The 19,837-nt window shown below is 35.5% G+C and overlaps 1 protein-coding gene across 4 annotated transcripts in view; it reads left to right on the forward strand.

The window, feature by feature from the left end:
* Nucleotides 1–19,837, forward strand: part of FAM149B1 (family with sequence similarity 149 member B1) — a 79,714-nt gene that overhangs the window by 1,755 nt on the left and 58,122 nt on the right. For 2 of the 4 annotated variants that reach the window (XM_035021427.1, XM_035021422.1), the window contains exons 2-3: nt 2,351–2,455; nt 3,738–3,867. In XM_035021427.1, coding sequence (XP_034877318.1) covers nt 2,351–2,455; nt 3,738–3,867 — 235 coding nt within the window. Of the gene's footprint in view, nt 1–2,319; nt 2,456–3,737; nt 3,868–19,837 lie in introns of those variants that run through there. The other 2 variants (XM_035021417.1, XM_035021434.1) reach the window with 2 other exon arrangements.

Genomic DNA, 19,837 nt, shown 5'->3' on the forward strand with positions numbered 1-19,837 from the left:
CAAAGATGATTCTCTAGAGGAGTCAGGATGATACGAATAATGAAGATAATGAGGATTATATGTATCTAAATGACAGTAAAATAAAAACAATTTTTACTAGAATGATAATTTGCTTTGAAGAAGTAACTTTAGTTTTCTCCCTAATAGTTCCAAATTATAGATATTGAAAAGAGTTTGAAAAAAAAAAAGTGATTTTCAACATACAGCTTAACACTTAACAAGTGATAAATTTCAAACATACATGTATAGTGAATAATAAAATGAACCACCTATCACCCACATTCAACAATTATCAAATTGTGATATATTTGCTTCATCTATCTTCTTTATCTTTTTTTCAGCTTCTCTGTCCATCATCTGTAAATAAGAAAGCAAAACCCCACTTATTTCACCCCTGTATACCTCAGTATGCATCTCTAAAAATTATAGGTATTTTCTTTTTTTTAGATTTTATTTATTTGTTGAGAGAAAGAAAGAGCACGAGCAGGGGGAGGGGCAGAAGGAGAGGAAGAAGCAGACTCTCTGCCGAACAGGGAGCCTGATGCAGCGCTTGATGCAGGGCTAGATCCCAGGACCCCAGGATCACAACCTGAACCAAAGGCAGACAGACGGATGCCCAACCAGTTGAGCTACCCAGGCACCCCTAGGTATTTTCTTATGTAAAAACAATGCTGTGATCAAATTTAATATTTCTTTGGTTTTACCTAATCATCATTTCATAGTTAGATTTCTTTGACAGACTAAAAAATGTCTTACGTTTCTGTTTTATAGCTGGAATCCACATTTCTGTTCGCTACCACTGTCTCAGAGACAAGCTTTTGGTTGTAGGATCATTGAATGAGAGAAGTACAAATAGCTCTGCACAAATCCATCCCCACATTTGAGAAATAATTTCAAGTACAAGCTCTGCTGACTGGGCCCTTAGCTTTATCTTTATATACAAAAATGGTACCATTCACTAAAATCTCAAATTATTCATTTGCTTTGAGAAGCCTCAGAGCCAGAGTACTTGGATTTGAATCCTGGCTCTATCACTTCGTAGGCATATGACCTTAAGCAGGTTACTTAATCTCTCTGTGCTTCACTTTCCTTGCCTATGAAGTAAGAGTATTAGAGATTTATAATTACATTTGCAAATTAAAGACCCTAAAGAGACCTTTTATAAAGAAACCTATGTACTTTGTTTAGCTTATCATGTTTCCTAAACTTATTTTATTGCAGAATTTTGTGGGGGAGGTAAGTCTACTATAGATGGTTAAGATGATAATTGATCCCTTAGTTTACTCTAATGTACATGTTGAACTCTTCAGAGCAGCTCTGTCCAACAGAAATACAATAAAGCCACATATGGAATTTTAAATTTTCAGGTAGTCACGTTAAAAAATAGTAGAAACGTGAAATTAATTTTTTGAGTTTTTAGTTTGAAATAATTATAGACTCACTGTTAAAAAATCATACATAGAATCCCACGAACCCTTCCCCCACCTTCTCCCAATGATGACAACTTATGTAACTAGTGTAGTGTCAAAGCCAGGAAACTGACATTGGTACACGTTTTATTAGAAACTATGAGACTGGGGCTCCTTGGTTCTCAGTTAAGTTTCACCTCAGATCATGATTTCAGGGTCTTGGGATCAAGCCCCACATCCAACTCCATGATGGGCTCTGTGCTCAGTGCAGAGCCTGCTTGTCCCTCTCCTCTGTTCCTCCCTGTGTTCTCTCTCTTTCTCTCTCATCAATTTTTTAGAAAAAATCTTTAAAAAAAAGAAACTGTGAGACTATTCCAGAGTGGCTGTACCTTTTTACATTTCCATCAGCAGTGTATGAGACATCTGGTTTCTACACATTGTCACTTGCATTACCATATTTTGTGTTAGCTGTTCTAAAAGGTGTGTGGTTATAACTTACTGTAATTTAAATTGGCAGTAAAACTATAAGAATATATTTTTAACCCAGCATATCCAAAATATTATCATTTTAATATGTAATTAAGATAAAATTATTGATCTATTATACATTCTTGTTGTACTGAGACTTCAAAATCCCATGTTTTATACTTAAAACATCTCACTTCCGACTAACTACATTATTAAAATTTTCATTTAAATTCCAGTTAGTTAAAATACAGTGTAATACTAGTTTCAGGTGTACACTAGAGTGTTTCAACACTTCCATACAACACCTGGTGCTCATCACACTGACTAATCACATTTTAACTGCTAGTGGCTACCATATAGGACGGTGCAGTCCCAGAGCAGCAGGAAGTAGGTAACTAACTTGTAGTCAAGTTATTGAAAAGTATATATTTTTTCTTTACAGAAAATATAACTTTTTAAAAAATCTTTCACAGGAAAGGAATAACAAAACATGCTATTAATCACCATCCTCTTCCAGAGCAACTGGATGAAATTTCTTCTACCAATGACAGCCATGAAAAAGACACAAGTTCCCAAAGGTAATAATATAAAGTGTACTTACTTGCTTATTACACTTGATAATGGCAAAAGTGTTTTTTGGCTTAGGCTTGATATCTAGTCTTGTACTAATGAAACAAAATAAGAACTTTTATCACATTTTCAGTACCATTCAGTTTTCATTCTGGAACAGCTAATGGGAACATCATACTTATAACCCTTGAAAAGTAGTATTATGACGTAGTTAAAAGCCAAGACTCAGAAGGAATCTAACATCTGATTTTTATTTATTTATTTATTAAAGATTTTATTTATTTTTTGACAGAGAGAGACAGCGAGAGAGGGAGCACAAGCAGGGGGAGTGGGAAAGGGAGAAGCAGGCTTCCCTCCAGGCAGGGAGCCCTATGCAGGGCTCGATCCCAGGACCCTGGGATCAAGACCTGAGCTGAAGGCAGACGCTTAATGACTGAGCCACCCAGGTGTCCCTAACATCTGATTTTTAATTCTGGTTCTGCCACTTATTAGCTGGGTAATAGAGGGCAAGTTACTTACCAGATAATAATGTCTCTTGACGGGTGTTGTGAATATAAATGAGGTAAAGTATGTAAAACTTGGCACAATGATTGGCATATGGTAAATGAGTAAGTATTAGCTGCAGTTATCATTTTAAGAAACAGGATACTGTAATGTCAAAAAGGGTTCTGAGAAGCAATGTGGTATCACAGAAAAATTATAGTCATAAAAGCTAATTTCAAAACCTAGAACTCAATCTCAGATTGTCTTTAAAATGAGGTTAATTGGGGTGCTTGGCTGGCTCAGTTGGAAGAGCATGCAACTCTTGATTTTGGGGTCATGAGTTTGAGCCCTACATTGGGTGTAGAGATTACTTAAATAAATATAACTTAAAACAGTTTTTAAATGAGGTTAATTGAGTTCTACATCACCAGGTTGTTGTGAGGATAAAATGGAATTATATCTATAAAAGTGCTTGGTAAACTGTAAAAGTGCCATACAAGTTCAGACATTACTATTCATATTTCTGAAATGTTTTTAGTTTTCAAGGGTAGATGTTGTAAGTGGAATGTTAAAGTATTTGTTGTAAAGTATGACTAGAATTATTTAGAATCACTGTCATCAATTCTATAGGAATTAGACTTTTCCATGATGCTTAAATGTTAAGTTCTTCATTTATTTTTGCTTCTGTGGATATATTTGTATGCATGCTTGTTACCTAGTAAACTGCTGAGTAGTTACTGCTACAGAAACTTGAGGAAGTGTAAGAATTTTTCTGTTTTCTCTCTTCCTTCCAAATTGTGCATTTAGTGAGTCTGACATCACACAAGAATCACCTTTTACATCAGCTGACACTGGGAATTCAAGATTTGCTTTTCCAAGCTATACAGGCACAGGGATCTCTACAGAAGGCAGCTCGGACTTCTCCTGGGGCTATGGTGTGAGTTGTATGTTATTGGTCTGATGGAGTGCTTGGGAGACTATTCTGGGAGTTAGGATTTGTCAGTTTTGTCAGTATATTTCATTCCTTCACTCTATGAAGATTGGTTCTTTACATTTTAATACTTCTTATCAGTTTTTACCCTCTTTCAGTATTTGCTCTGTTTTATGGATACAGTAGTTGATCCTTAGAAATGTTTGACTTAATAGTTGCAGGTTAGTATGGATCTGGGCCCTGGGTCCACTTTTGCTTTGTGTAGTCCACTAATGTGTCTCTCCACCACTAATGTTACCCTGTTGTTTAAATTGTTCTTGGAACTTGATTATTAAGCCACTATAGACTGGGAAAATGATTATGATATATGATTGAATGAAAAAAGGCAGATTAAAAATAGTATGGTTCTATTTTGAGTTTACATATATTTTTGCTTATATACATACTAGAAAAAAGGACTAAAGATATCAACCCAAAATGTTTAGTCATTATTTATTAGGTGTTGAGATGAGATTGACTTATTTATTTATTTACTTACTTACTTATGGCTATCTCCCATTATAAAATATTATTTTTAAAAGATCAAAACCTTAAAAGAAAATTCTGAAGTCACATTTTATGCACATTTATTGCCTTGATGCAATAGGTATTTTTATTTGTGTCTTCTTTCAATCTATATTTAATTTGACCTAGCTGTAATCATGGTGTACATACAATGTTATGCTCTGTTTTTTTCACTTAGTATTATTTTGTAAGCACTTATCCACAATACTGACTTTATACTGTATTGTCAGCAACTTGTTTTCTTTACAAAAGTCTGCTAATTGTTATAATCTATTATTATCACCATGAATTATTTTCCAGTAATTTGAATTTGGTTGTATATACACTTTCCTTTCTTAGTTGTATATGTGCATCCTGTTTTGTGGTCTGCTTTTCCATTCACCATTATTCCATATAAATATTTCTTTTACTACTTCCGTACCTGTCAATTTGAATAGTTATATATAGTTATATAATATTCCTAATATCATAATTAGAGCTTTCCCTTATCTGATGTTTGAGTTTTCAGTTTTTCTTCATTCATTCAGTATTTATTGAGTACATCTGTTGCTAGACATTGTACTGGGGAATGTAGGGTGAGTGAGACTCACAATTGAATAGTCTAATGAGGGAGAGTGACAGCAAGTAAAATACACAAGATGAGAAGTGCTCTAAGGAAGATGACAGGGTACTGAACAGGACATTATAGGGGGAGATTTACTTTAGATAGGATTATCAGATAGGGTAGATATGAGATTTACAGATTAAAGAGTTAACCATGTGAAGAGTGAGGAAAGAGCTTTCCCGACAGTTAACCAGCAGCAAGGATGAAAAGAGCTTCATGTTTCCAAGGGAAAGTGGTGTGTTCATGGAACTGAAAAAAGGTCAGTGTGGTTGGGGGATGGTATCAGGCAGAGAAAGCATAAATGAAATCGGAGAGGCAGGCAGGACTAGATGATATAAGGCCATAGGAAAGAATATAAATTTTATCCTAAGGGAATTAATTAATTTGATGGCTTATTGTGAGGTTTTTAGTGTACTAACTATATATTTCCATTAGTTGTCTCTATATTGCAGTTAGTACTTCTTTATAAGTTATGAATGTCATACAAATGTTTCCTTTTCCTTTGCTTTCCTTTTGTTATTTACTGTGTAGCAGATCTTTTTTAATGATCAAATATTACCATTTCACTTTTGATCTTCATCTACTACTTTTTCTTTCTATTACCTTCATTTCTGTACTAGTCAGGATTTTATCTTTAGAAAGATGGAATATTACAGTATTCTTCCTAATAGCGTTTTATAGAATTTTGTGTTTATCTTTTTAACTCACCAGACTTTTTTAATAATACATGGTATGAGGTATGAATTAAGTTTTTATGCTGTTGAACCTATTTTTTTTTTTTTTAAGATTTTATTTATTTATTTATTTGAGACAGAGAGAATGAGAGACAGAGAGCATGAGAGGGAGGAGGGTCAGAGGGAGAAGCAGACTCCCTGCCGAGCAGGGAGCCCGATGCGGGACTCGATCCCGGGACTCCAGGATCATGACCTGAGCCGAAGGCAGTCGCTTAACCAACTGAGCCACCCAGGCGCCCCTGTTGAACCTATTTTGTTTGAGCCCTTTTTCTATATTTGATTTAAAATCATGTAGTTTTCATTGCAGTTTTAAAATATTTAGGGCAAATTTATTGTTCATTAAATGATAAATATTAGTATTTGTGTCCTCTTTACATCTTAAGCTGAATTTTATTTTCACTTGCACCAAATTTTATAAAATATTCATCAGGGATTTAATTGGTCTAGCATTATAACTTTATATTAAATTAGGGAAGGTGTAGAGAGAATTAAAATTTATTGAGTATTTAGTAGATGCCAGGCACTGCTGAATATACACATTTCAGTCATTTCTCATCTTAACATAGTATTCTAGCTAGAAATATAGTCCTTTTATTTAGATCTTCCTTTAATTCTCTTTATCATTTTATTATTTACTTTGAGTAAAATATCTTATTGTAAGTTACAACTGATACTAAAATTGAAGTTAGTATTTATACATTTTATTTACTTTAGAACTGTCTTGGTGTTTTTCTTCCTTTCAGTTTAATTAATTTGGCCAAATAAATGGCTAAATATATTTATTATTTATAATCATCCTGGAGTTTATATTCTAGGTTTATTTCTTTTAAAATAGTCTAAAATTAAAAAAATATTCTAAAATTTAAAGTTAATATAATGTGAAGGAAGACCTTCCTTTTCTATCCTAATTATATCTATTATTAAAAATTTTATAGCCAACAGTCATAAAAGTAGCTAACCCAGTTCTGTTCTATTTTAGCTTTATATGCTTTGGGTTGATTTTTTTTAATAATCGAGTAAGGTTTATTCTAGGAATACAAAGATGGGTCAGTACCTGCAAATGTAGTATATTTAACATCGATGAATTAAATGAAAAAATATGATCAAACCAATAGATGCTGAAAAAGTATTTGATACATTTCAAAAATCATTCCTTATAAAAATTCTCAGTAAGATAGGAGGAAACCCTTGAGACTTGATGACTATTTGCCAATTGAATAGGAAATACCAGTTTCAATGTCAAAGCACTAAAGTTATTTCAATTAAAATAAGGAATCAAACAAGAATTCTTTATTAAAAAATTTAATTGATTCCTTTGCTAACTTTGTACATTTTAATTATTTTTATTTTTACATAAAGTTTGTCATATACGCTATTTAGTGCCAGTTGTTTTTCCACTTAACAGTATATTTTGAAGAATATCTATTATTATAAAAAATTTACTTGTTCTTTAATGGCCGCATATTCATTGCTGTTACCAAAAAAATGCTGCATTTATAACACTGTACATATACTATTTTACATAAATGTGAATATATCTGAGGATAAACTTTTAGAGGTGGAATTGCTGGTCAAAAGATGCTTTTGTAATTTTGAAAGCTGTTGCCAAGTTGTTTCTGTAGAAGTTATTCCGATCTGCAGTCTCACCAGGAACATATATGGAAGGGCCTATTTTCCTATACTCTTGACCAAAACAGTGAATTATCATACTTTTTAATCTTTGCCAGACTTTCAGGTTTTAAAAAGAGGTATCTGATGCTATTGCATTGGTTAGAAAAAAAATTTTGCATACCGTGTGTGTGTGTGTTGTGTGAAAGAGAGAGAGAAGTGGCACCCAGATAAGATATAGGCACTCAGCACCCTACAGGCTCCTAGATGCCCTCTCTCAACCCCAAAAATAACTGCTATTCTGACCTTTGTCACTAGTTTTTTTTTTTATTTTTGCCCTTCATATAAATGAAATCATACATTATGTATTCTTTGTATCTGGCTTCTTATGCTCAGCATTATGTTTGGCGAGTTCATACATGATATTGCACACGTTTGTAGTCTGTGACTTGCCTGTTTATATTTCATATCCATTTATTTTTATTTTTTATTGTTTTCATATTAATTAATAGGAGTTCTTTATCTTTTAGATTAGGGGTTGGTGTACTTTTTTGAGAAAGTATAAATATTTTAGACTTTGCGGGCCCTATCAGACCCTCAGCTCTCACTGTAGTGAGAAGGCAGCGATAGATAATGGGTAAATAAATGGGTGTGACTGTTCCAATGAAACTTTATTTACAAAACAGGCTGTGGGCCAGATCATAGTTTGCTGATCCCTGTTCTAGATGTGTATAACAGAGACTGTCAGATACCTACATTATATCCACTCTCCCCATAGAACTCCAGGTATTATACCCAGTTGAAAATTTATTTCTCAGCCTCTGTTACAGGTAGTGGTAGCTAATGAATTGTATACAAAAGTCAGGAGATAGAGCTTTCTAGAATGCCCTTTTTTCCATTTTACCCCTTTTTTCCTAATTCCTGCCCGGAACATGGAACTATGGCTAAAGGTACAGCAGCCATCTTGGACCATGAAGTGTCACTGAGAATGGGAACAATAGAAGAAACTGAGTCCTTGATGTCCATGGAGCCACTATATCAGCTTTTTAATGCCTACCCGTAGACTAATTTTTTTATGAGAAAAATAAACTTTTACTTTGTTTAAGCCACCCTTATTGCTTTTGTTAGTAGTAGAAATCGTACACTCATCCTTTGTTAAATGTATTACAAATATCTTTTCCTAGTATATGGCTTTTATAACTTTCACAATTTTCACATTTAAGTCTATAATTCACCTGGAATTGTTTTTTGTATATGATATACAGCAGGAACATAATTTTCCCATATGGATAATGAATTTTTTTAGTACCATTTACTGACTAGTTCAGGATTTCTGAGCAGGGGCATTTTTGGCATTTTAGGTGTGGCTATTGTACAGAAATGTCTCATGGCTAGCAGGATGTTTAATATTCATGATCCCTTCATATTAAATACCTAGAGCACCCCTTAGTCATTGTGATCACTAAAAATGCACACATACCTTTTTCAACTCTTCCATAGAAGGTGGTATCATTTCCCAGAGAATCACTACATCCTTTCCCCACTGCTCTGCTGCCTATGTTATAGATTAAGTTTTAAAATATGAAAGGGTCTGTTCTGTCCTAAACTCATACAACTGGTTTTAATTAAACTATAGCTTTATAATAATCTAAAATATGTGGTAGGGAACTCTTATAGCATTGTTCATAATTGTCTTGGCCAATCCTTGTCATGTATGTTAGAATCTGATTGTTAAATTGCGTAGGTCAATTTGGGGAGGACTGCCATCTTAATGATACTGAGTTCGCCTATTCAATGAATTTGATATCTAAATCTTTTCATTCTTTTTTAAGTTTATTTATTTATTTAAGTAATCTCTACACCCAGCATGGCGCTTGAACTCATGACCCTGAGATGAAGAGTCACATGCTCTTCTGACTGAGCCAGCCGGGCTCCCCATAAATCTTTTCATTTAATATCAATTTCTTTAATATCTTTTAATAAATTGTTTTAATTTTGTCCATAAAGGTCCATTTGTTGAAGACTTATTCCTAGGTACCTTATATGGTACAATATTAAAAATTACATTTTTAATCTATTTATTGCTGTTATATAGGTGTACAGTACCTCTTTTTCAAGGGAAATGAGTTCTAGGATAATGTTGGCCTTGGCAAAAGTTTATATTCTTTGTCATGTTTTTAAAACTTCTAATATTTTACTTATATGTTAATAGATTTCTCATCTATTTAATACTAGATTAAACTTTCCCTGGAGTTCTTTTTTTACTGTGATATTCACGTAACATAGAATTCACTCCTTTAAAGTGAACAGTGAAGTGGTTTTTAGTATATTCACAAAGTTGTGCAACCATCACTACTGACTAATTTCAAGACATCTTTATCACCCCCAAAAGAAGTCCATACACATTAGCTGTCACTCCCCAACCCTCCAGTCCCTCAGCCCCCTGAGAACCACCGATCTGCTTTCTGCCTGTGTGGATTTGCCTATTCTGACATTTCATATAAATGAATCATACAATATGTGACCTTTTGTGTCTGGCTTATTTTACCTCACATATTTTCAAGATTTAGCCATGTTTTAGCAAGTATCAGTACTTCTTTTTTTATTGATGAATATAATTCCAAAAATACCAAAATTTTGTTCATCTATTCATCAGTTGATGGACATTTGGGTTTTGTTTTTTGACTATTATGAATAATGCTACTATGAATATTTGTGTACATGTTTTGAATATTCTTAGGTATATACCTAGGAGTGGAATTGTTGGATCATATGAAAACTAATTTTTTGAAGAATACATTTATCGTTGATCTTTATTGCTATGATTATGTTTTTTAAGGCTTCTAGTTAGTATATAGATAATGTTGATATTTTTCTTGTATTACCCAAACATTTCATTGCAGGTATCACATGTATGTCAGAGTAGGTAATTCCTTTGAAATCCATTATTTTGTTTTTAAGGTTGTGTCTTAATTAATGAAATCCAAGTTTTGAGATCAGAGTTGCAAATGCTACATAGAGTATTTTCTTAAAAACTTGAAACAACCTCCAATTTACAGGAAAGTTACAAGTACAGTACAAAGAACTATCTTTCATGAATAATTTGAGAGTAAGTTACTGACATGATACCCCCTCATACCAAATATTTTTGTGTATTTCCTTCAAACAAGGATACTACATGACCAGAGTATAAGCATCAAATTCTGGAAACTAACAGTGAAACGTGGCTAGCATCTAATCTCTAGACCCCATTAAAATTTCACTAGTTGTCCCAGTAGCATCCTTTATAGCAAAAGTTCACTTAATATTGTTATGTTTCTTTAGTCTCCATCTGGAATAGTTCCTCAATTTGTGATATCACAGATACGAGCTTGTTTTTCTCATTGCATTCTGTTTGGTGGCACATGGTTCCCTTTGTCCCATTATTGATGATGTTCACTTTGATCACTTAATTAAGGTGTGGTGTCTTACACCTTAATTTTTTTTCTGTTGTTTAAAAGTATTTTATGGAGGGGCGCCTGGGTGGCTCAGGTGATTGAGCTCAGGTTTTGATCCCAGTTGGGTTCCCTGCTTAGGCTCAGGCCATGATCCCAGTTGGGTTCCCTGCTTAGTGGGGAGTCTGCTTCTTCCTCTCCCTTTGCCCCTCCCCCTGCTTGTGCTCTCTCTCTCAAATAAATAAAGTTTAAAAAAAATAAAAGTATTTTGTGGAGAGGTAACTTTGAAATTATGTAGCTACTATCCTATTCCTCATCACTTTCAATTTTTGAATTTATTTACATCAGTGTAGACTCATGGATTCCTATTTTATTCAGGTAGTTGTAATATATCATTATCGTTATTTATTTTGAAGTTCATACTGTCCCAGCTTTTGGCCAGTAGAATTCCCTTTATACTGGCTTCTGTGCCATTTTGCCATGTTATCCTTCTTTGAGCACGTACTTACTTTCTGGCACAAGATACTCCAGGCTTTTTTTTTTTTTTTTTCCAGAGATAAAATATTGTTCTATTCTTTTTTTTTTTTATTCTTATGTTAATCCCCATAGTTTTAGATGAAGTGTTCCATACTCCAGGCTTATTTTGTACCTTCTTTGGCCCAGTGCTGGAATCAGCCACTTCTCTAAGGAGCCCTGGTTCCTTTTAGTGTCATTTGGAAACAAATATTTGGGTGCTAAGTGTGCCCATTGCTTTTCAGTTGTCCCTGAAAACCCTCTCAGTGGACTGAACTGGGGAATATATGTATTCCACCTATTCCATTTTGACATGACAAAGTTCATTCTAGTTTTTTCCTTTTTCATATTTGTAACTTCTTTCTTTGATAATAAGAAACCTGGGTTCCATTATCCTTAATATATTTATTTGATAAATCCCCCGAATGTAACCAGTTTCCTACTGGTTACCACTGCCTCCTAACCTCTGTAGATACCCTTCTCACTTCACAAATGTTTCAACACCCTGTACTGGGTCACTACCGCCTGCACCCTTTCACCTATTGGATGTTTTTTTCACCCTGCTCAGAGCCAGACACCCAGTGTGCTCCTAACTTCCATACTGGCACCTTCTTCACCCTGCTCGGACTGTCATCCTGTGTGAGGCTGCCTACTCCCCACATAGTAGCCTTCTTCTCTCTATTCTGGTACCAACATTACAAGCTGGCTGCTCTCCCATATGGACATCCTCTTCATCTGACTTGTGCTCCAACACCCTGCAACAACCTGCTCTCCCACCTGAAAACACCTACTGTGTCAGTTTTTTTTCAGTCATGCCAGTATATATCCCATTTTACATGCTCTTCTTATAAGATATTGATACTCCTCCATTCAGAGTTTTTTCCTCTTGAACCTAAATGGACTATTTGCCTCAGTCAGTAGCATGCAGTGAATGTGATGCTATATGATTCTCTAGGTTAGAAGGTAACACAGCTTCTGCTTGCCTCTTTTTCTCTCTCTGGATACTTGACCTTGGAATCCAGCCACCATGTTTTGAGGAAGTTCAGACCAGACCACATGGAAAAACCCATGTGGAGATGAACTGAAGCTCCCAGCTGAAAGCCATCATCAGCTGCCAGACATTGGAGTGAATGAGCATTCAAATGAATTCAGGTCCAAGCCTTCAAGTTTTTCAACTGATATCGCAGATGTTGTGGAGAAGAGATAAGACATTCCTGCTGTGATCTATAAAAATTCCTGACCTATGTAAACCTGGGGAGATAATACATGATTGTTGCTATTTTAATTCATTAAGTTTTAGAGTAATTTGTTATACTGCCAAAATAACTAGAACACCCCTCTAGCACTGCTCAGGGTCAGGAAAACTGCTAGATGTTCTCTTCACCCCTGTTGGTTTCCTACCATACAACAGGCCATCTTCCTACACAGACACCCTCATTATTGTGCTTGGGTTCCAATATCATATACCATGGTGCCCTCCCAGGTTGATGCTTTCCTTATTCTGTTCTGGCTTTGAAACCCGATGTCGGGTGTCTCTTGAGGCATTGGATAACAGGCAGCACATATACGGAGAGAAAGGAAACTCATAAGGTGAGCCCCTATTTATCCTGGTTCCTGATTGGGGATAATTTTATGACTATGGATTTGTGAGCCAGAGTCCAAACAAGGCGTGGTGATTCCATTGTGCTGAGGAACAGAGATCAGAGTTCATGGAAGATGAAGCAGCTGAAATACACAGGGCAGGGGGAGATAAAGAGCACCAGAAATTGTAAATAAGTGGATAAATATAAAAGTCTGTATTTTTTTGTGATTTCTTATTTATGCAAGATGGAATTTATACTTGTAGAAGTAAAAGATGAGACAAATACAGCTGAAAGGATGGGTGACTGTAAATGGGATTATACTTTTTTTTTTAATTACATTTGTAAAGTGTCAAGTATCGAGAGAAATGGGAAGTATGAAGAAGGAGGTATGAAGTGGTAAAATATTGACTCTAACTAGACTTTGTTGATAGGTTATGAATGTGTATTATTAGTTCTAGAACAAGCATTAAAATTGTAAAGAGGGACGCCTGGGTGGCTCAGTCGTTAGGCGTCTGCCTTCGGCTCGGGTCATGATCCCAGGGTCCTGGGATCGAGCCCCGCATCAGGCTCCCTGCTCCACGGGAAGCCTGCTTCTCTCTCCCACCCCCTCTGCTTGTGTTCCCTCTCTCGCTGTGTCTCTCTCTGTCAAATAAATAAAATCTTAAAAAAAAATAAAATTTTAAGAAGAATAAGCTAAGATGCCAATTGGGGAAATAAAATGCAATACTAACAGATATTTGATAATCAAATAAGTCAGGAAAGGAAAAAGAAAAAAGGAAAGGAACAAGAGAGGACCAAAAAACAGAAGGGACAGATGGAAAAGAAATAGCAAGATGCTAGATTTCAACTCAACCATGTCAACAATTAAAACAAATGTAAATGGATTAAACACTCCAATTTTTTTTAAAGATTTTATTTATTTATTTGACAGAGAGAGACACAGCGAGAGAGGGAACACAAGCAGGGAGAGTAGAAGAGGGAGAAGCAGGCTTCCCACCAAGCAGGGAGCCCGATGCAGGGCTCGATTCCAGGACCCTGGGATCATGACTTAGCCCAAGGCAGACACTTAACGACTGAGCCACCCAGGCACGCCTAAACACTGCAATTAAAAGCAGAGATTGTCAGGGGCGCCTGGGTGGCTCAGTCGTTAAGCATCTGCCTTCGGCTCAGGTCATGATCCCAGGGTCCTGGGATCGAGTCCCACATTGGGCTCCCTGCTCGGCAGGAAGCCTGCTTCTCCCTCTCCCACTCCCCCTGCTTGCGTTCCTGCTCTCGCTGTTTCTCTCTCTGTCAAAGAAATAAATAAAATCTTTAAAAAAAAAAAAAAAGAGATTGTCAGAATGGATAAAAAAGCAAGACTCAACTGTATACTATGTGGAAGAAATGCACTGTAAATATATAGGCACAAATAGGTTGAAATTTAAAAGATAAAGATATATCCTGAACATAGAAGGCTGACATGGTTATATTAATATGAGACAAAGTAAACTTGAAAACACGGAATTTGTCCTAAGAATATTTCCTAGTGATAAGAGGCAATTTGTTTTAGCTCAGGCTGCCATAACAAGATACCACAGACTGTGGCTTAAACACCAGACACTTACTTTCTCACAGTTCTGGAGGCTAGAAGCCCAACAGCAAGGTGCCATCCAGATTGGTTTGTGGTGAGGCCTCTCTTCCTAGAATCTGTATCCTCACATGGTCTTTCTTCTAGGCATGTGCACACGTGGAGAGATCTCTGGTATCTTTTCCTCTTCTTTTTTTTTTTTTTATTTTTTTTTTTAAGATTTTTAATTTACTTATTTGACAGACAGCGAGAGCAGGAACACAAGCAGGGGGAACGGGATAGGGGGAAGCAGGCTCCCCGCAGAGCAGGGAGCCCGATGCGGGGCTCCATCCCAGGATCCTGGGATCATGACCTGAGCTGAAGGCAGACGCTTAACGACTGAGCCACCCAGGCGCCCCTCTTCCCTCTTCTTATAAGAACATCAGTCCTATCAGATTAGGGCCCCAACCTTATGACCTCATTTTTTTTTTCAAATTTTTATTTAAATTCCAGTTAGTTAACATAGTGTACTATTAGTTTCAGGTGTGGAATTTAATGATTCAATACTTAAATACAGCACCCCGTGCTCATCACAGCAAGTGCCCTCCTTAATCACCATCACCTATTTAACCCATCCCCTCACCCACCTTCCCTCTGGTAACCATCAGTTTATTCTCTATAGTTAAGAGCTTATGACCTCATTTAACCTTAATTTCCTCTTTCAAAGCTCTGTTTCTAAATACAGCCACATTGTGGGTTAGGCTTCAGTATAGGAATTCACACAGGAATTCAACAGAGGAGGACACAATTCAGTCTATAACACAGTTCACCAGGAAGACATAACAATTCTAAATAAGTACACATCTAATAGTTTCAATATGGATGAAGAAAACTGATAAAATTAAAGAGAGGGATCAGTGAATTCACAGTTATTGTTAAAGATTTTAGTAATTAATGGAACAATTAGAAAATCAGTAAAAATATAAAAGATCTGATGTTACACCCAACAAATACAGAGTACATATTCTTCCGAAGCACACATGTAATGTTCACAAGGACAGACTGTATGGTGGATTGTAAAATGTCTCAATATTGTTCAAAAGACTAAATCTCACAGAGTATATTCTCTGATCACAATAGAATTAGAAACCAGTAACAGTAAGATACCTAGAAAAATCCCAAATATTTGGAAATTAAACAACATGCGTCCAAATATCAAATTACAAGGAAAATTAGAGGGTATTTTGAACTATATGATAACAAAAACACAAAATATCAAAATATGTGGATGCTGCTAATGTTTTTACAAGGAAGTTTGTAGCTTTAAACACCTATTTTAGAAAAGAATACAGCTTTGAATGAATTATTTAAGTTTTTACCTTTAGATGCTGGGAAAGATTAAACCCAAAGAATAATAAAAGAAATAAGAACAAAAATCACTGAAATAGAAAACAGATAAATAAAAGAGAAAATGAACAAATCTAAGAGTTGATCCTTTGAAAAGATTAATAATTGATAAGCCCTCTGGTGATACTGGTTAAGAAAAAGCAAGGAGGGGCACCTGGGTGGCTCAGTCGGTGAAGCGTTTGCCTTAGGCTCAGGTCATGGTCCCAGGGTCCTGGGATCGAGCCCCGCATCGGGCTCCCTGCTCAGCGGGAAGCCTGCCTCTCCCTCTCCCAATCCCCTGCTTGTGTTCCCTCTCTCGCTGTCTCTCTCTGTCAAATAAATAAATAAAATCTTTAAAAAAAGAAAAGAAAAAGCAAGGAAACACAAATTACAAATACCATTAGTGAAAGAGGAAAGATCAGCTCAAGTCCTACAGACATTAAAAGAATATTAATAGTAGGAACAATTTTATGCCAGTACATTCTGCAACTTAGATAAAACGGACTTCTTTAAAAAATCTGAATCGTTGTCAAGTTCATAAAGAAACTGAATCAAACAACTCTCTTAGAGAAAGCTTTAGGCCTAGCTGGTTTCACTACTGAATCTATCATGCATTTTTTATGGAAGAAATAACAGTCACACAAACTTTTTCCAAAAAATAGCATTTTTAATTCACGTATGAGGCCAGTATAATATTGATGCCGAAGACCTGACAAAAACATATCATAAAAGAAAATTATGAGGTGGGACTTCTAGTATGACAGAATGAATAGCTTGGCAAGTCCTCTTCCCCAAAAGCAGTAATAAAACTGGATAAAATGGTCAAAGCAGCCATTTTCAGGGCCCTAAAATTGACCAAAGGTACTTAAAACAGCAAAGCAGTTATTCACAAAAATCAGTGGAACCATGTGTTAAGAACAGTGAGAACCTGTTCTACTACAAAGGGACAAGCTGTGCTAACTAGCAGCTTAACCACCAGAATGGAGTGGAACTTGGACAAACTCTGTACCCAATGCCATCATCAATAACAGTAGCAAACTCAGTGGCATACAAATGAGGCAAAATGTGGCTCAGTCTGTGGATTCAGTAGTGGCTAGGGCAAAAAAAATTAATTGGCAGGCTATCCAGAAATTTATCAAGGAGCTCTGGGAAATAAGATAGTCATAGTGCTGGGACGCCTGGGTGGTTCAGTTGGTTAAGCGTCTGCCTTCGACTCAGGTCATGATCCCGGGGTCCTGGGATCTAGTCTCACATCAGGCTCCTTGCTCAGCGGGGAGCCTGCTTCTTCCTCTGCCTGCTGCTCCCCCTGCTTGTGTGCCCTGCCCCCCCCGACAAATAAATAAATAAAATCTTTAAAAAAAAAAAAAGATAGTCATAGTGCTCTGATAAACTCTCCACATATCCAAGCAGCATGCAAATATGGAAGAGATCATAAAAGGGCACAGAAATTAAAAGCCAAGGCAGACAAAAATAGAATACTACTAGAAACAAAAGGTACTTCATAATGATAAAAAGGCCAATTCATTAGGAAAATAAAGTAATTACAAAATGTATACATATATAACAATCAAGCCTTAAAGTACATGAAGTAAAATTTGACAGAAGTGAAGGAGAAACAGCACAACAATTATAGCAAGGAGACTTCAATACCCTACTCCCAGTACTTGATAGAACAACTAGACAGAAAATCAGCAAGCATCCTGAAGACTCAAACAATAATATTAACCAACTTGACCTAACATTCCACCCAAAGACAACAGAATATATATTCTGTATATATAAAACAAGTCTCATAACTCTACAAGGACTAAAACTATACAAGGTATGTTCTCCAACCATGCTGGAATTAAGTTAGAAATGAACACCTAGAAATTTGGGATATCTCCAAATATTTCGAAGTTAAGCAGTTCTCTTTTAATTAATTGATGGATTGAAGAACTCTACAAGGGAAATTAGAAAATATTTTTAATTGAATGAAAAGGGAAAAAATATCAAAATCTGTAAGATGTAGCTCAAGTGGTGCTTAGAGGAAAATTAATAGCTTTAAATCCTATGGGGGAAAAAAATCAAGCTCACAGATGCAGAGAACAGATTGGGGTTGGCCAGAGATGGGAGTTGGGGGATGGGCAAAATGGGTGAAGGGAGTCAATATTTAAAAGCTTCCAGTTATAAAATAAATAAGTAATGAGGATGTAATGTACAGCATGGTGACTACAGTTAATAATACCGTATTGCATATTTGAAAGTTGCTAAGAGAGTAGATCTTATCAAGAAAAAAAATTCTGTAACTATGTATGGTGACATATTTTAACTAGATTTATTGTGATCATTTCACAATATATCATTTCACAATATATATAAATATTGAATCATGTTGAACATCTGAAACTAATATAATGTATAATAAGATTTTTAAAATAGAAAAAAAATGTCTACAGAAAAAAGGAGGGTCAATAACATGAGCTTCTACCTTTAGAAACTAAAAAAGAAGAGTAAATAAAAAGCAAGCAGAAGGAAGGAAACAATACAGATTAGAGTAGAAATTAACAAAATACAAAAAAAAATAGAGAAAATCAATAAAGTCAAAAGTTGGTTCATTGAAAAAATTCAACAAAATTGACAAGTCTTTAGGTAGTCTGATCAAGAAAAAAGACACAAATTAACAAGATTAGAAGTGAATGAGGGGGACATAATTATTGACTCTTTAGAAATGAAAAGGACTGGGCGCCTGGGTGGCTCAGTTGGTTAAGCGACTGCCTTCAGCTCAGGTCATGATCCTGGAGGATCCTGGGATTGAGTCCCACATCGGGCTCCCTGCTCAGCAGGGGGTCTGCTTCTCCCTCTGCCCTCTTCCCTCTCGTGCTCTCTGTCTCATTCTCTCTCTCTCAAATAAATAAATAAAACCTTTAAAAAAAAAATGAAAAGGACTAAGGGTATGTAATAAGAAACTTCATGCCAAGAAATTAGATAATTTAAATGTAATTGACAAATTTCTAGAAAGACACAATTGCCCAACTGACTCAAAAAGAAACAAAAAATCCATATAGATCCATAATAATTAAATTAGTAGCTAAAAATCTTCCTACAAAGAAAAACCCAGGCATAAATGGCTTCATTGGTAAATTCTACCAAGTACTTAAAAGAATACATAATAACTATCTTTCATAAACTTGTTCAGAAAATAAAGGAAAGAATACTTCCCAACTCATCCCATGAAGCCAGTATTACCCTGCTACCAAAGCCAGACAAAGACATTACAAATTTCTGTGTGCAAAAAATTCTATAGAATCCATAAAACAAACAAAACTCACTATTAGAACTAATAGAGTTCAACAAGGCCACAAGATATAAAGTCAATATAAAAAATCAGTTGTATTTCTACAATTTCTACAATTACTCAGTGCTCATCATCAGTGTACTCTTAATCTGCTTCACCTATCTCACCCATACCCCCACCTACTTCCCCTCTGGTAACCATCAGTTTGTTCTCTATAGTTAAGAGTCTGTTTCTTGGTTTGTCCTTTTTTTTCTTTGTTTGTTTTGTTTCTTAAATTTCACATATGAGTGAAATCATACAGTATTTGTCTTTCTCTTATTTCACTTAGCATTATACTCTCTAGATCCATCCATGGATCCATCCATTTTTGCAAATGGCAAGATTTCATTCTTTTTTATGGCTGAGTAATATTCCTGTGTGTGTGTGTATATATATATATATATATATATCCTATACACACACACACACACCACATCTTCTTTATCCACTCATCTATAGATGGACACATGGGTTGCTTCCATATCTTGGCTATTGTAAATAATGCTGCAGTAAACATAGGGGTGCATATATCTTTTTGAATTAGTGTTTTCATAATCTTTGGGTAAATACCCAGTTCCACTTGTCACTTTTATTCAGCATTGTACTGGAGGTTCTAGTCAGTGCAATAAGATAATATAAGGAAATGAAAAGCATCCACATTGGAAAAGACTAAATAAAACTGTCTTCA

This window comes from Mirounga leonina, unplaced genomic scaffold (genome assembly GCF_011800145.1).
Source record: "Mirounga leonina isolate KUSES-001 unplaced genomic scaffold, KU_Mleo_1.0 Mir_114, whole genome shotgun sequence".
Classification (NCBI taxonomy): Eukaryota; Metazoa; Chordata; class Mammalia; order Carnivora; family Phocidae; genus Mirounga; species Mirounga leonina.